General features: G+C 32.0%; 1 protein-coding gene across 1 annotated transcript in view; it reads left to right on the forward strand.

The window, feature by feature from the left end:
- cacng6b (calcium channel, voltage-dependent, gamma subunit 6b) overlaps positions 1-18,787 on the forward strand; it is a 37,003-nt gene extending 18,216 nt beyond the window's left edge. The window contains exons 4-5 of the mRNA XM_056380332.1: positions 16,155-16,292; positions 16,506-18,787. Coding sequence (XP_056236307.1) covers positions 16,155-16,292; positions 16,506-16,726 — 359 coding nt within the window. The 3' untranslated portion in view covers positions 16,727-18,787. The remainder of the gene's footprint in view (positions 1-16,154; positions 16,293-16,505) is intronic.
- The last annotated feature ends 540 nt before the right edge of the window (positions 18,788-19,327 follow it).

The following is a 19,327-nucleotide window of genomic DNA, read 5'->3' on the forward strand; positions in this document are numbered from 1 at the left end:
AAATGACATAGTATAGTTTGGCAAAAAGAGTGAAAAAACGACATAGTACAATAAGGCATAAAAACATCAAAAAACGTCATAGGATAGTAAGGTATAAAGAAATCATAATATATTAAGGCCTAGAAAGTTTTAAAAAACGACATAGTATAGTATGGCAAAAAAAGTGAAAAAACGACATAGTACAATAAGGCATAAAAACATCAAAAAACGTCATAGGATAGTAAGGTATAAAGAAATCATAATATAATAAGACCTAAAAAGTTTTAAAAAACGACATAGTATAGTATGTTAAAAAAAGTAAAAAACCACATAGTACAATAAGGCATAAAATCACTCAAAAATGTAATATTGTAGTTAGGTATAAAGGCGTCATGGTATATTAAGGGCTAAATAGTGAAGAAAAATACATAGTATAGTATGGCAAAAAAAGTGAAAAAACTACATAGGCATAAAGGCAAGTATGGCAAAAAAAAGTGAAAAAACGACATAGTACAATATGGCATAAAATCACTCAAAAATGTAATATTGTAGTCAGGTATAAAGGCGTCATGGTATATTAAGGGCTAAATAGTGAAAGAAAATACATAGTATAGTATGGCAAAAAAAGTGAAAAAATGACATAGTACAATAAGGCATGAAAACATCAAAAAACGTCATATGATAGTAAGGTATAAAGAAATCATAATATATTATGGCAAAAAAAGTGAAAAAACGACATAGTACAATAAGGCATAAAATCACGAAAAAATTTAATGTTGTAGTAGGGTATAAATGCGTCATGGTATATTAGTGGCTAAATAGTGAAAAAAAATACATAGTATAGTATGGCAAAAAAAGCGAAAAAATGACATAGTATAGTATGGCAAAAAGAGTGAAAAAACGACATAGTACAATAAGGCATAAAAACATCAAAAAACGTCATAGGATAGTAAGGTATAAAGAAATCATAATATATTAAGGCCTAGAAAGTTTTAAAAAACGACATAGTATAGTATGGCAAAAAAAGTGAAAAAACGACATAGTACAATAAGGCATAAAAACATCAAAAAACGTCATAGGATAGTAAGGTATAAAGAAATTATAATATATTAAGGCCGAAAAAGTAAAAAAATGACGTAGTATAGTTTAGCAAAAAAGTGAAAAAACGGCATAGTATAGTATGGCAAAAAAAGTGAAAAAACGACATAGTATAGTATGGCAAAAATAGTGAAAAAACGACATAGTACAATAAGGCATAAAAACATCAAAAAACGTCATAGGATAGTAAGGTATAAAGAAATCATAATATATTAAGGCCTAGAAAGTTTTAAAAAACGACATAGTATAGTATGGCAAAAAAAGTGAAAAAACGACATAGTACAATAAGGCATAAAAACATCAAAAAACGTCATAGGATAGTAAGGTATAAAGAAATTATAATATATTAAGGCCGAAAAAGTAAAAAAATGACGTAGTATAGTTTAGCAAAAAAGTGAAAAAACGGCATAGTATAGTATGGCAAAAAAAGTGAAAAAATGACATAGTACAATAAGGCATAAAATCACAAAAAAAATTTAATGTTGTAGTAGGGTATAAATGCGTCATGGTATATTAGTGGCTAAATAGTGAAAAAAAATACATAGTATAGTATGGCAAAAAAAGTGAAAAAACGACATAGTATAGTATGGCAAAAAAAGTGAAAAAACGACATAGTACAATAAGGCATAAAAACATCAAAAAACGTCATAGGATAGTAAGGTATAAAGAAATCATAATATATTAAGGCCTAGAAAGTTTTAAAAAACGACATAGTATAGTATGGCAAAAAAAGTGAAAAAACGACATAGTACAATAAGGCATAAAAACATCAAAAAACGTCATAGGATAGTAAGGTATAAAGAAATTATAATATATTAAGGCCGAAAAAGTAAAAAAATGACGTAGTATAGTTTAGCAAAAAAGTGAAAAAACGGCATAGTATAGTATGGCAAAAAAAGTGAAAAAATGACATAGTACAATAAGGCATAAAATCACAAAAAAAATTTAATGTTGTAGTAGGGTATAAATGCGTCATGGTATATTAGTGGCTAAATAGTGAAAAAAAATACATAGTATAGTATGGCAAAAAAAGTGAAAAAACGACATAGTATAGTATGGCAAAAAAAGTGAAAAAACGACATAGTACAATAAGGCATAAAAACATCAAAAAACGTCATAGGATAGTAAGGTATAAAGAAATCATAATATATTAAGGCCTAGAAAGTTTTAAAAAACGACATAGTATAGTATGGCAAAAAAAGTGAAAAAACGACATAGTACAATAAGGCATAAAAACATCAAAAAACGTCATAGGATAGTAAGGTATAAAGAAATTATAATATATTAAGGCCGAAAAAGTAAAAAAATGACGTAGTATAGTTTAGCAAAAAAGTGAAAAAACGACATAGTACAATAAGGCATAAAATCACAAAAAAATTTAATGTTGTAGTAGGGTATAAATGCGTCATGGTATATTAGTGGCTAAATAGTGAAAAAAAATAGATAGTATAGTATGGCAAAAAAAGTGAAAAAACGACATAGTATAGTATGGCAAAAAAAGTGAAAAAAACGACATAGTACAATAAGGCATAAAAACATCAAAAAACGTCATAGGATAGTAAGGTATAAAGAAATCATAATATATTAAGGCCTAGAAAGTTTTAAAAAACGACATAGTATAGTATGGCAAAAAAAGTGAAAAAACGACATAGTACAATAAGGCATAAAAACATCAAAAAACGTCATAGGATAGTAAGGTATAAAGAAATTATAATATATTAAGGCCGAAAAAGTAAAAAAATGACGTAGTATAGTTTAGCAAAAAAGTGAAAAAACGGCATAGTATAGTATGGCAAAAAAGTGAAAAAACGACATAGTACAATAAGGCATAAAATCACAAAAAAATTTAATGTTGTAGTAGGGTATAAATGCGTCATGGTATATTAGTGGCTAAATAGTGAAAAAAAATAGATAGTATAGTATGGCAAAAAAAGTGAAAAAACAACATAGTATAGTATGGCAAAAAAAGTGAAAAAACGACATAGTACAATAAGGCATAAAAACATCAAAAAACGTCATAGGATAGTAAGGTATAAAGAAATCATAATATAATAAGACCTAAAAAGTTTTAAAAAACGACATAGTATAGTTTAGCAAAAAAGTGAAAAAACGGCATAGTATAGTATGGCAAAAAAGTGAAAAAACGACATAGTACAATAAGGCATAAAATCACGAAAAAATTTAATGTTGTAGTAGGGTATAAATGCGTCATGGTATATTAGTGGCTAAATAGTGAAAAAAAATAGATAGTATAGTATGGCAAAAAAAGTGAAAAAACGACATAGTATAGTATGGCAAAAAAAGTGAAAAAAACGACATAGTACAATAAGGCATAAAAACATCAAAAAACGTCATAGGATAGTAAGGTATAAAGAAATCATAATATATTAAGGCCTAGAAAGTTTTAAAAAACGACATAGTATAGTATGGCAAAAAAAGTGAAAAAACGACATAGTACAATAAGGCATAAAAACATCAAAAAACGTCATAGGATAGTAAGGTATAAAGAAATTATAATATATTAAGGCCGAAAAAGTAAAAAAATGACGTAGTATAGTTTAGCAAAAAAGTGAAAAAACGGCATAGTATAGTATGGCAAAAAAGTGAAAAAACGACATAGTACAATAAGGCATAAAATCACAAAAAAATTTAATGTTGTAGTAGGGTATAAATGCGTCATGGTATATTAGTGGCTAAATAGTGAAAAAAAATAGATAGTATAGTATGGCAAAAAAAGTGAAAAAAAGACATAGTATAGTATGGCAAAAAAAGTGAAAAAACGACATAGTACAATAAGGCATAAAAACATCAAAAAACGTCATAGGATAGTAAGGTATAAAGAAATCATAATATAATAAGACCTAAAAAGTTTTAAAAAACGACATAGTACAATAAGGCATAAAATCACGAAAAAATTTAATGTTGTAGTAGGGTATAAATGCGTCATGGTATATTAGTGGCTAAATAGTGAAAAAAAATAGATAGTATAGTATGGCAAAAAAAGTGAAAAAACGACATAGTATAGTATGGCAAAAAAAGTGAAAAAAACGACATAGTACAATAAGGCATAAAAACATCAAAAAACGTCATAGGATAGTAAGGTATAAAGAAATCATAATATATTAAGGCCTAGAAAGTTTTAAAAAACGACATAGTATAGTATGGCAAAAAAAGTGAAAAAACGACATAGTACAATAAGGCATAAAAACATCAAAAAACGTCATAGGATAGTAAGGTATAAAGAAATTATAATATATTAAGGCCGAAAAAGTAAAAAAATGACGTAGTATAGTTTAGCAAAAAAGTGAAAAAACGGCATAGTATAGTATGGCAAAAAAGTGAAAAAACGACATAGTACAATAAGGCATAAAATCACAAAAAAATTTAATGTTGTAGTAGGGTATAAATGCGTCATGGTATATTAGTGGCTAAATAGTGAAAAAAAATAGATAGTATAGTATGGCAAAAAAAGTGAAAAAAAGACATAGTATAGTATGGCAAAAAAAGTGAAAAAACGACATAGTACAATAAGGCATAAAAACATCAAAAAACGTCATAGGATAGTAAGGTATAAAGAAATCATAATATAATAAGACCTAAAAAGTTTTAAAAAACGACATAGTATAGTATGTCAAAAAAAGTAAAAAACCACATAGTACAATAAGGCATAAAATCACTCAAAAATGTAATATTGTAGTTAGGTATAAAGGCGTCATGGTATATTAATGGCTAAATAGTGAAGAAAAATACATAGTATAGTATGGCAAAAAAAGTGAAAAAACTACATAGGCATAAAGGCAAGTATGGCAAAAAAAAGTGAAAAAACGACATAGTACAATATGGCATAAAATCACTCAAAAATGTAATATTGTAGTCAGGTATAAAGGCGTCATGGTATATTAAGGGCTAAATAGTGAAAGAAAATACATAGTATAGTATGGCAAAAAAAGTGAAAAAATGACATAGTACAATAAGGCATGAAAACATCAAAAAACGTCATAGGATAGTAAGGTATAAAGAAATCATAATATATTATGGCAAAAAAGTGAAAAAACGACATAGTACAATAAGGCATAAAATCACGAAAAAATTTAATGTTGTAGTAGGGTATAAATGCGTCATGGTATATTAGTGGCTAAATAGTGAAAAAAAATACATAGTATAGTATGGCAAAAAAAGCGAAAAAATGACATAGTATAGTATGGCAAAAAGAGTGAAAAAACGACATAGTACAATAAGGCATAAAAACATCAAAAAACGTCATAGGATAGTAAGGTATAAAGAAATCATAATATATTAAGGCCTAGAAAGTTTTAAAAAACGACATAGTATAGTATGGCAAAAAAAGTGAAAAAACGACATAGTACAATAAGGCATAAAAACATCAAAAAACGTCATAGGATAGTAAGGTATAAAGAAATTATAATATATTAAGGCCGAAAAAGTAAAAAAATGACGTAGTATAGTTTAGCAAAAAAGTGAAAAAACGGCATAGTATAGTATGGCAAAAAAAGTGAAAAAATGACATAGTACAATAAGGCATAAAATCACAAAAAAAATTTAATGTTGTAGTAGGGTATAAATGCGTCATGGTATATTAGTGGCTAAATAGTGAAAAAAAATACATAGTATAGTATGGCAAAAAAAGTGAAAAAACGACATAGTATAGTATGGCAAAAAAAGTGAAAAAACGACATAGTACAATAAGGCATAAAAACATCAAAAAACGTCATAGGATAGTAAGGTATAAAGAAATCATAATATATTAAGGCCTAGAAAGTTTTAAAAAACGACATAGTATAGTATGGCAAAAAAAAGTGAAAAAACGACATAGTACAATAAGGCATAAAAACATCAAAAAACGTCATAGGATAGTAAGGTATAAAGAAATTATAATATATTAAGGCCGAAAAAGTAAAAAAATGACGTAGTATAGTTTAGCAAAAAAGTGAAAAAACGGCATAGTACAATAAGGCATAAAATCACAAAAAAATTTAATGTTGTAGTAGGGTATAAATGCGTCATGGTATATTAATGGCTAAATAGTGAAAAAAAATAGATAGTATAGTATGGCAAAAAAAGTGAAAAAACGACATAGTATAGTATGGCAAAAAAAGTGAAAAAAACGACATAGTACAATAAGGCATAAAAACATCAAAAAACGTCATAGGATAGTAAAGTATAAAGAAATCATAATATATTAAGGCCTAGAAAGTTTTAAAAAACGACATAGTATAGTATGGCAAAAAAAAGTGAAAAAACGACATAGTACAATAAGGCATAAAAACATCAAAAAACGTCATAGGATAGTAAGGTATAAAGAAATTATAATATATTAAGGCCGAAAAAGTAAAAAAATGACGTAGTATAGTTTAGCAAAAAAGTGAAAAAACGGCATAGTATAGTATGGCAAAAAAAGTGAAAAAACGACATAGTACAATAAGGCATAAAATCACAAAAAAATTTAATGTTGTAGTAGGGTATAAATGCGTCATGGTATATTAGTGGCTAAATAGTGAAAAAAAATAGATAGTATAGTATGGCAAAAAAAGTGAAAAAACGACATAGTATAGTATGGCAAAAAAAGTGAAAAAACGACATAGTACAATAAGGCATAAAAACATCAAAAAACGTCATAGGATAGTAAGGTATAAAGAAATCATAATATATTATGGCAAAAAAAGTGAAAAAATGACATAGTATAGTTTAGCAAAAAAGTGAAAAAACGGCATAGTATAGTATGGCAAAAAAAGTGAAAAAACGACATAGTACAATAAGGCATAAAATCACAAAAAAATTTAATGTTGTAGTAGGGTATAAATGCGTCATGGTATATTAGTGGCTAAATAGTGAAAAAAAATAGATAGTATAGTATGGCAAAAAAAGTGAAAAAAACGACATAGTATAGTATGGCAAAAAAAGTGAAAAAACGACATAGTACAATAAGGCATAAAAACATCAAAAAACGTCATAGGATAGTAAGGTATAAAGAAATCATAATATATTAAGGCCTAGAAAGTTTTAAAAAACGACATAGTATAGTATGGCAAAAAAAGTGAAAAAACGACATAGTACAATAAGGCATAAAAACATCAAAAAACGTCATAGGATAGTAAGGTATAAAGAAATTATAATATATTAAGGCCGAAAAAGTAAAAAAATGACGTAGTATAGTTTAGCAAAAAAGTGAAAAAACGGCATAGTATAGTATGGCAAAAAAAGTGAAAAAACGACATAGTACAATAAGGCATAAAATCACAAAAAAATGTAATGTTGTAGTAGGGTATAAATGCGTCATGGTATATTAGTGGCTAAATAGTGAAAAAAAATAGATAGTATAGTATGGCAAAAAAAGTGAAAAAAAGACATAGTATAGTATGGCAAAAAAAGTGAAAAAACGACATAGTACAATAAGGCATAAAAACATCAAAAAACGTCATAGGATAGTAAGGTATAAAGAAATCATAATATAATAAGACCTAAAAAGTTTTAAAAAACGACATAGTATAGTATGTCAAAAAAAGTAAAAAACCACATAGTACAATAAGGCATAAAATCACTCAAAAATGTAATATTGTAGTTAGGTATAAAGGCGTCATGGTATATTAAGGGCTAAATAGTGAAGAAAAATACATAGTATAGTATGGCAAAAAAAGTGAAAAAACTACATAGGCATAAAGGCAAGTATGGCAAAAAAAAGTGAAAAAACGACATAGTACAATATGGCATAAAATCACTCAAAAATGTAATATTGTAGTCAGGTATAAAGGCGTCATGGTATATTAAGGGCTAAATAGTGAAAGAAAATACATAGTATAGTATGGCAAAAAAAGTGAAAAAATGACATAGTACAATAAGGCATGAAAACATCAAAAAACGTCATAGGATAGTAAGGTATAAAGAAATCATAATATATTATGGCAAAAAAGTGAAAAAACGACATAGTACAATAAGGCATAAAATCACGAAAAAATTTAATGTTGTAGTAGGGTATAAATGCGTCATGGTATATTAGTGGCTAAATAGTGAAAAAAAATACATAGTATAGTATGGCAAAAAAAGCGAAAAAATGACATAGTATAGTATGGCAAAAAGAGTGAAAAAACGACATAGTACAATAAGGCATAAAAACATCAAAAAACGTCATAGGATAGTAAGGTATAAAGAAATCATAATATATTAAGGCCTAGAAAGTTTTAAAAAACGACATAGTATAGTATGGCAAAAAAAGTGAAAAAACGACATAGTACAATAAGGCATAAAAACATCAAAAAACGTCATAGGATAGTAAGGTATAAAGAAATTATAATATATTAAGGCCGAAAAAGTAAAAAAATGACGTAGTATAGTTTAGCAAAAAAGTGAAAAAACGGCATAGTATAGTATGGCAAAAAAGTGAAAAAATGACATAGTACAATAAGGCATAAAATCACAAAAAAAATTTAATGTTGTAGTAGGGTATAAATGCGTCATGGTATATTAGTGGCTAAATAGTGAAAAAAAATACATAGTATAGTATGGCAAAAAAAGTGAAAAAACGACATAGTATAGTATGGCAAAAAAAGTGAAAAAACGACATAGTACAATAAGGCATAAAAACATCAAAAAACGTCATAGGATAGTAAGGTATAAAGAAATCATAATATATTAAGGCCTAGAAAGTTTTAAAAAACGACATAGTATAGTATGGCAAAAAAAGTGAAAAAACGACATAGTACAATAAGGCATAAAAACATCAAAAAACGTCATAGGATAGTAAGGTATAAAGAAATTATAATATATTAAGGCCGAAAAAGTAAAAAAATGACGTAGTATAGTTTAGCAAAAAAGTGAAAAAACGGCATAGTACAATAAGGCATAAAATCACAAAAAAATTTAATGTTGTAGTAGGGTATAAATGCGTCATGGTATATTAGTGGCTAAATAGTGAAAAAAAATAGATAGTATAGTATGGCAAAAAAAGTGAAAAAACGACATAGTATAGTATGGCAAAAAAAGTGAAAAAACGACATAGTACAATAAGGCATAAAAACATCAAAAAACGTCATAGGATAGTAAGGTATAAAGAAATCATAATATATTAAGGCCTAGAAAGTTTTAAAAAACGACATAGTATAGTATGGCAAAAAAAGTGAAAAAACGACATAGTACAATAAGGCATAAAAACATCAAAAAACGTCATAGGATAGTAAGGTATAAAGAAATTATAATATATTAAGGCCGAAAAAGTAAAAAAATGACGTAGTATAGTTTAGCAAAAAAGTGAAAAAACGGCATAGTACAATAAGGCATAAAATCACAAAAAAATTTAATGTTGTAGTAGGGTATAAATGCGTCATGGTATATTAGTGGCTAAATAGTGAAAAAAAATAGATAGTATAGTATGGCAAAAAAAGTGAAAAAACGACATAGTATAGTATGGCAAAAAAAGTGAAAAAAACGACATAGTACAATAAGGCATAAAAACATCAAAAAACGTCATAGGATAGTAAGGTATAAAGAAATCATAATATATTAAGGCCTAGAAAGTTTTAAAAAACGACATAGTATAGTATGGCAAAAAAAGTGAAAAAACGACATAGTACAATAAGGCATAAAAACATCAAAAAACGTCATAGGATAGTAAGGTATAAAGAAATTATAATATATTAAGGCCGAAAAAGTAAAAAAATGACGTAGTATAGTTTAGCAAAAAAGTGAAAAAACGGCATAGTATAGTATGGCAAAAAAGTGAAAAAACGACATAGTACAATAAGGCATAAAATCACAAAAAAATTTAATGTTGTAGTAGGGTATAAATGCGTCATGGTATATTAGTGGCTAAATAGTGAAAAAAAATAGATAGTATAGTATGGCAAAAAAAGTGAAAAAACAACATAGTATAGTATGGCAAAAAAAGTGAAAAAACGACATAGTACAATAAGGCATAAAAACATCAAAAAACGTCATAGGATAGTAAGGTATAAAGAAATCATAATATAATAAGACCTAAAAAGTTTTAAAAAACGACATAGTATAGTTTAGCAAAAAAGTGAAAAAACGGCATAGTATAGTATGGCAAAAAAGTGAAAAAACGACATAGTACAATAAGGCATAAAATCACAAAAAAATTTAATGTTGTAGTAGGGTATAAATGCGTCATGGTATATTAGTGGCTAAATAGTGAAAAAAAATAGATAGTATAGTATGGCAAAAAAAGTGAAAAAACGACATAGTATAGTATGGCAAAAAAAGTGAAAAAACGACATAGTACAATAAGGAATAAAAACATCAAAAAACGTCATAGGATAGTAAGGTATAAAGAAATCATAATATATTAAGGCCTAGAAAGTTTTAAAAAACGACATAGTATAGTATGGCAAAAAAAAGTGAAAAAACGACATAGTACAATAAGGAATAAAAACATCAAAAAACGTCATAGGATAGTAAGGTATAAAGAAATTATAATATATTAAGGCCGAAAAAGTAAAAAAATGACGTAGTATAGTTTAGCAAAAAAGTGAAAAAACGGCATAGTATAGTATGGCAAAAAAGTGAAAAAACGACATAGTACAATAAGGCATAAAATCACAAAAAAATTTAATGTTGTAGTAGGGTATAAATGCGTCATGGTATATTAGTGGCTAAATAGTGAAAAAAAATAGATTGTATAGTATGGCAAAAAAAGTGAAAAAACAACATAGTATAGTATGGCAAAAAAAGTGAAAAAACGACATAGTACAATAAGGCATAAAAACATCAAAAAACGTCATAGGATAGTAAGGTATAAAGAAATCATAATATAATAAGACCTAAAAAGTTTTAAAAAACGACATAGTATAGTATGTCAAAAAAAGTAAAAAACCACATAGTACAATAAGGCATAAAATCACTCAAAAATGTAATATTGTAGTTAGGTATAAAGGCGTCATGGTATATTAAGGGCTAAATAGTGAAGAAAAATACATAGAATAGTATGGCAAAAAAAGTGAAAAAACTACATAGGCATAAAGGCAAGTATGGCAAAAAAAGTGAAAAAACGACATAGTACAATAAGGCATAAAAACATCAAAAAACGTCATAGGATAGTAAGGTATAAAGAAATCATAATTTATTAAGGCCTAAAAAGTTTTAAATAACGACATAGTATAGAATGGCAAAAAAAGTGAAAAAAAAGACACAGTATAGTATGGCAAAAAAAGTGAAAAAACAACATAGTACAATAAGGCATAAAAACATCAAAAAACGTCATAGGATAGTAAGGTATAAAGAAATCATAATATATTAAGGCCTAAAAAGTTCCAAAAAACGACATAGTATAGTATGTCAAAAAAAGTGAAAAAACAACATAGTGCAATAAAGCATAAAAACATCAAAAAACATCATCGTATAGTAAGGTAAGACATCATAGTATAGTGAGGCCTACATAGTGAAAAAAATACATAGTATAGTATGGCAATAAAAGTGAAAAAGACGACAGTACAATAAGGCATAAAATCACTCAAAAATGTAATATTGTAGTCAGGTATAAAGGCGTCATGGTATATTAAGGGCTAATTAGTGAAAAAATAGTATAGTATTGCAAAAAAAGTGAAAAAATGGCATAGTTCAAAAGGGCATAAAAACATCAAAAAACATCATAGAATAAGAAGGCATAAAATACATTATAGCATAGTAAGGCCTAAAAAGTAAAAAAAAAAAAACATGGTATAGTATGGCAAAAAGAGTGAAAATATGAGATAGTACACTAAGGCATAAAAACATCAAAAAAAGTAATAGGATAGTAAGGTATAAAGAAATCATAATATATTATGGCTGTGTCATTTTTTCACTTTTTCTTTGCCATAATATATTATCATAGTAAAGTAAGGCATGAAACGTCATAAAAATGTCAGTATAATAAGGCATACAAAGTCATAAAAATGTCATCGCATTCCAAGTATGGGATAAAACGTCATAGTCATGAAAAATCATAAAAACATTATAGAATTTTAAGGCATAAAAAGTCCTAAAAACATTATAGTATTGTAAGGTCCAAAAAGTCATAAAAATGACATAGGATAGTAAGGCATAAAAAGTCATGAGAACGTCATAGTAAATTAAGGCATTAAAAGTCATAGTATAGTCAGGTATAAGAAATAATAAAAACATCATAGTATAGTAATGCATTAATTGTTATAGTATAGTAAGGCATGAAAAGTATTAAGAACATCATAGTATAATAAGGCGTAAAAAGTCTTAGTATAGTAAGGTATTAAAAGTCACAAAAACATTATAGTATAAAAATTCATAAACAGTCATAAAAAAATCATAGTTTATTATGTAATAAAATGCCATATAATGTCATAGTATAATAAGTCATAAAAAGTCATAAAAACGTAACAATTTCATAATGTCAAAACGTTGTAGTATAGTACCTCATAAAAACACCATAGTATACTAAGGCATAAAACATCATAGTATAGAAAGGCATGAAAAGTCCTAGTATAGTAAGGCGTCAAAAGTCTTAGTATAGTCAGGCATAAAAAGTCATAACAATGTCCTGGTATAGTATCGCATAAAACGCCATAAAAATGTCATTGTATAGTAAGGTATAAAAAGTCATAAAAACGCCATAGTACAATAAGGCATAAAACGTCATAGTATAGTAAGCATAAAAAGTCATAAAAACGTCATAGTATAGTAAGGCGTAAAACGTCATAGTATAGTAAGAAATACACTGTCATACTGGATCTGTTGTATGCAAATGTAAAGGAGGCCTACACAGCTTCACCACTTGGCAGATCAGATCATAATCTGGTTTTTCTTCAGCTTTCTTACAAGCCCTGCTTACTGAGGCAGGCTGCAACCACCCGCTCATTCAGGAACTGGACCCGGAGGCCAGTGAGTGTCTAAAACACTGTTTTGAGTGCACAGCCCGGAATGTACTGTTAGAGTCACAGGAAAATGATAAAAGCAAGGACCCTGACCGTGATAGAATGGTTGCAAGTACCACGGAATATATTAACTTCTGTATGGATATTGTAATACCAGCAAGGACTGCACACTGCTTTCCAAACAACAAACCCTGGATCACCAGTAACATCAAGACCCTCCTCAACCAGAAAAAGGAGGCCTTAAGCAATGGAGACAGGGAGAAGCTACAACATGAGCTGAAGAGGAGATTAAAGCAGGAGAAGGAGGACTAAAAGAAAGTGGAGAGGAAGCTGCAGCACCACAACAGAGAGGTGTGGAAGGGGATGAGGACCATCACTGGCTATAAAGAGAAGAACAGCCAGGCAACATCAGGTGATGTGGACAAGGCCAATGAGTTCAACCTGTTCTACAACAGGTCTGACACAGCCTCACCTGTTCTCTCTCCCACTGCTTCAACTGCAGCTTCTCCTACGGCATCTCCTCCACAACCTGACACTGCAGCTGCAACTCCCTCCACACTGGGGTCAAGTCTCCTGTCCTTTACAGCAGAGGAGGTGAGGGTGGAGCTCAACAAGCTACGCCCTGGAAAGGCAACAGGCCCAGATGGTGTATGTCCAAGGCTGTTAAAGGACTGTGCAGCCCAGCTGGCTGAGCCTCTCAAGAGGATCTTTAACTTTCCTGTGGAAAACAGCATGTCTTGTTCCGGTACCTAAAGTAGGACGACCGGATGAAATAAATGACTACAGACCGTTGGCCCTCACATCACATATCATGAAGACCCTGGAGCGGCTGCTTCTCCACCTTCTGAAGCCACAAGTTGAACATGCACGAGACCCCCTACAGTTTGCCTACAAAGAACATATTGGAGTGGATGATGCCGTCCTTTACATGCTCCACCGGGCCCATGAGGATTATGGTCTTTGATTCCTCAAGTGCATTTAACACCATCCAACCCCCCATTCTTAAAGACAAGCTGGAAGGGATGGGGTTGGATCCCTGCTTCATGTCCTGGATTGTGGATTACCTGACAAGATGACCACAGTACGTCAGGCTGGATAACTGTGTCTCAGGGACAGTGATGAGCAGCACAGGGGCTCCACAGGGGAATGTTCTGGCTCCGTTCCTGTTCACCCTGTATACAGCGGACTTTAAATACAATCAGAGTCCTGCCACATCCAGAAATAATCAGATGACACAGCTATTGTGGCGCATATCAGGAATGGGCAGGAAAAGGAGTACAGGGATCTAACAATGACCTTCAGTGAATGGAGCGACAAGAACAGCCTTCTTCTGAACACCTCCAAGACCAAGGAGATGGTCATCGACTTTAGGAGGTCTAGGCCCACCCTTTAGCCAGTCAACATTTGAGGGAAGGACATTGAGGTAGTGCACACTTATAAATACCTAGGTGTGCACCTGGACAGTAAACTGGACTGGTCCCTGAACATGGACGCCATCTACCGGAAGGGGCAGAACCAGCTCTTTTTCCTCAGGAAGCTCAACAGCATGTCAGACATGAACGCAAGGAGACTGGATAAGCTGGTCAAAAAGACTGGGTCTGTGCTTGGCAGGAGTCTGGACTCACTAAGGATTGTTGTGGAGAGACGCATGCAATGTAAGATGGAGGCCATCTTGGACAACACCAACCATCCTCTCCACAACATTCTGGCAGGACAGAGAAGCAGCTACAGGTGCACTGCACTGCAGAACAGAGAGGTTCAGGAGATCCTTTGTTCCCACTGCCATCAGGCTATACAACACCTCAGCCAAAGGAAGTGGACTTATCTAATTATTACTGTTCACTGTTTTTATTATTGTTATTTTAATTATTATTATTTTTTATTAACAATGAGCTAATGGACACATGAATTTCCCCTAGGGGATAAATAAAGTATGTATCTATCTATCTATCTATCTATCTATCTATCTATCTATCTATCTATAAAAATGTCATAGCATAGTAAGGCATGAAAAGTAATAAAAATGACACAGTATAGTATGGTATAAAAAAAGTCTTAGTATTCATGGTTATAGTTTCATGGGATTTTTCAATAGAAATTAAACTCATACTTTGATATATCCACCATTTTATGTTTATTCCTGTTCGCAACCTGACTCCTAGCCTACAGAAGCCAGGGTTAGCTTGCTATTTAACCGTAGCTAACATGGTTAAATAACATCAGTTGACATTTTTCTGGTGACATAAGATACCACTGTGATATTCTCACATGACATGAGCCTTCGGATAGCCCCCTCCCTTTTAGTCAATCAAATGCTAGCATGCCTAGATCCGTTGTCTTGGAGATGTAGCCTCTTGGAGGGCACATTGGAATGATCTAATTTGACTTCACTCCAAACATAGTGCAACGAGTTAACTCAAATATTGGGCGGGACAATTCTGTTCTCTCAAAATTTTGGTAGGGACATGTCCCTACTATCCATATGCAAACCTGCATCCTTGCATTTCACTCAAAATCACAAATACAGACGTCATAGTGGTGCGCTAAATGAAAAGTCAAGAGGATTCATCCCCTGAGGAGTATGAATGTCTGTACAAAACATCATGTAAATCCACCTTATTTTATAGTCTGGACTCAAGTGGCTGACCAAATGACAACCAACATGCCGTTCTAAGAGCCAAAAACAAAGCCACAAATAAAATGGTCTTTTTATAGCCTATTGCTTTTGTTGTTGTTTATCAGCTTCTTTTTTGGCTTTTTCTTCTTTTCACCAACAAGTGTTATCCCTAAAGCTTTTATCTATTATGTATGGTGGTGTGTCAAAAACCGGCACCGGCTGTTGTGAAATGTCGGTCTGCTTTTTGGGTTGCACCTGTTCAGGTATACATTGCCAATAAAATCTGTTTTAAACAGAGCCAACACAGGAAGTGGCACATTTCACTCCATTTTTGTATTTTTTTGTTTCAAGTATCAAGCGCAATCAAGTATAAGCCCAGTAGAATCAAACTTTGTGAGGTGGTGCAAGTGTTGCAATGCTTGATTCTGCTGAATGACCAGTTTCCACACAGTGTTTCACAATAGCGCTACCATCTTTACTGCAGATTTCTTACGGCATAAAGTTTATATACAAACTTTAACTTCACCTATTTTCAGAAAATCTTGTATACACTTCTATGCTCTATGCCCTCTCATCTATCCATGTCTCTCTGCTCTCTTTCGCAGATTTGAATCTAGCAGCAGCTATCATGGCCCTTTTGAGTCTGACGATGATGGTCATGGGCTCCATCTGTATCGCCATGTCCCTGAGCAAAGGAGTGCAGTTCTTTCTCAAGCCAGCCTCCTTCTGTTTCATCCTATCAGGTGGGACTTCACCCTAAAGTGGTATCAGGGATACCTTTTTGCACTGAAGCATGACTAACAGATTAATATGTGGCAAGATGATGATCATTTGGTCTTTATATAGATATGTCTTTCACAGCTTAGAGGGCGCATTGTATTAAATGATCTGATCTGATGTGGTTTCATTTTGTTAAATCGCTTTCACACTTCCTATTCTTTTTTCCCTCTGTTCAGGTGTATTGGTCCTTCTCTCTATCCTGATATTCCACCAATCTGTGTTGGCCTTGCTGTCCAGTAACCACGCCATACCATTACACCATGAGCTGTCTTGGTCAGTGGCCTGTGTAGGCTCAGCGGGAGCCACTCTTATTATTGGAGGTTTCCTCTTCGTCATCCTCTCTCTTCCTTTCAGCCCTTGGCAGAGATGCTTGCCACACAAGAATAGCGCCACCTAGCACTTGAACGCTGAAATATACAGAAAGTGTTTTTGATTAATTGCTTGAGGGCAAGTAATCTACAAAAGCTCATTTCCTGAGGGCTACAACCTTGAGCTTGCTCTTGGCATTTAATTTGTCAAGGGAGGTCAGAAAAGGTCTTAATTAAACATATGAAGAAAAGTCAGCACACGAGGAATCCCTCCAGAGTTAGGCTAAAATTTGTTTGGGTGTTTTTTTTTTTTTTTGTAGAAAATAGATGAAGGCTTCTGGCCTACCCATAGCCGTACAAGCACACATAAATCACACAAAATCTTTTCTGCTTGCATAAGTAGAGTGAATACATTGTATATTATAAAACTTTTTGTAGTCTCTTTAATATGAAAGCCCATTTCTGCCAAGAAAACTAGAAAAGAACAAAACATAGAAAGTTAGTGGCAAGTTCTTGAAATAAAACGACAATGTTTGCCCATGTCCTCTATAATGACACATAGCAGCATTTTTGGATCTATCAACAGGATGTTTAGGCACCAGACTGACTTTGTTAAAATATGTACCTTGTTAATGTGAGAGGTACATTGGGGTTTGGGCTAAAATGACCTTCATCACCATGGCTACAAGAAGAAATACAAGCGATGATCATAGTCTTGGTTAAAAAAAACTGTCAACTTATATTCATATGGGCTCATACAATTTTATCTATTACTCTGTATGTGACCCGACAGAGGGGAGGGCAGGGATAAGTGGTGGGTTAAGTTATAATAGGGGATCATAGGAGGTTAAAATGGAGGGTGGAAAATTATTTATAATAAATTACGATTGATTATATTTTGACTGAGGCATAGCGCACCAATGTGCTCATCTTGGGTTCTGATAGGTATACATTCTTTTTCTATAGCCTATTCATACCATTTATTTTTGTATTTCATTCCACGTCACTATGCAAATGTAAATTTCCATACATTTATAATGTACATGTGATTACCTTAGTGAACCGATGTAGGATGTGTTCTGCAATGTCAACACAATACTTCAGTTACTTGATTTTCATATGTAATGTCTCCTCCATAATGAATGTAAATACGGAAAAAGGTAAGCAGATAATAATTTGGTCACACAAAATCAAACAAACAAAAAAAACATGTCCACTGTTGCTTGGAAATGGGACAGACAGAGGCCTCCTGTGATAAAGTCTGACATTTTGTTGACCCATCCATCCACTCTGACCTCTTGCCTTTGTTGTGCTATAACAATCTCAGCTAACTTACAGCTGCTAGAGGGCTGTAACCTGAATGCAAACATGTCGTTTTACAAAATTATGAGTTGGTAAGTCAAACATTTGTAAGTCAAAACAGACAGTCAGTAAGTCTAAATTTTTTAATTACTATCTCATAATCTTGACTTTCTGAATATGTTTTATTTTTTATCAGGAATACATTTTAATCATTTTTTTCTTCTGGCAGAAATGGTCTTCCACAGTTGGAAATTCCTAAAGCACCATCACAATGTATCACTGTCAGTGCAGTGACAAATACTTTGTTTTTGATCATGTTAACAATTAGTATGAAGGATGTCCTGAAGTTGTTTATCATATCTACAACATGTTGCCTTATGAAGTCAGTAAGTCATTAATATTCTAGCATTAAGTCCTATGACGCATCTTTTTTTACACTTCATACTTGATAAACAGGAGACTTTAGTTGTCATTATTTATTACTTGTCTGTGTTTTACAACTATTGGGTGAATGCTGCTTCATTATATCAATGTAAGATGAATGAAATCAACTGTGAGAGGAGATGATTAAAATACCCTTTTGTATATCAGAGAATTCTATGGATTCACTTTTTAAACTCAACTCTGTACATAAAATGAATGTGTTTATATTTTGTGAATGGTCACTGTTTGTTGTTTTGTGTCAGTCACTTTATTTGGAATATGTATGCAGTAAATACACTTTATTAGTGTCATAGGATGCTCACCTTTTCTATCTACCAGGAAATTGTATGTGCACATTTCTACTCATATGTATCTACAGTACGTGGCATTAGTTCTGCTTTTCATTAAAGGGATTTGACATACAATTATTGCCTCCCTTTTTGTTTGTTGGCGTGACACCCTGTCTGTCCTCAAACTTTCACCCATTTTCACCCCTTCACAGTGTGACTCCTAACCTCTCTGCCAAACCTGCCCCTCCCCTCTCCCCCTCCTCTATAATTAGGCCACAGCTCATCGCAATGCATTTCACCGCAGAGGTTAGGAAACCTTACCCTTGAATTTCAACGATGGACCCCCCGCTGGCCTATCCTCATACCTCTGTGCCCCCCCCCCCCCCCCCCCCCCCCCCCAACCTTGACCTCAGAGTGTGTCTCCTGTTGTCTCCAGGGGAAGCCAGGGTCACTACTCCTCCACCCCTCAGTCCCACACACAGACAATTGATCAATTTAGAAATGTCCCAATCACTGTCCTCACAGCCGGCCCACTGGAGAGTTGAGAGGCATCCGTACAGTCACATTCACTTACATGATCACCTTTACACACACAAACAGGCTGCTAACTCCCAGTGGGCAGAAACTGAATCCACATGACACACTATCCTGGTTGTATATATAGCTGTTAATAGT

Source organism: Seriola aureovittata, chromosome 7, assembly GCF_021018895.1.
Source record: "Seriola aureovittata isolate HTS-2021-v1 ecotype China chromosome 7, ASM2101889v1, whole genome shotgun sequence".
Lineage (NCBI taxonomy): Eukaryota > Metazoa > Chordata > Actinopteri > Carangiformes > Carangidae > Seriola > Seriola aureovittata.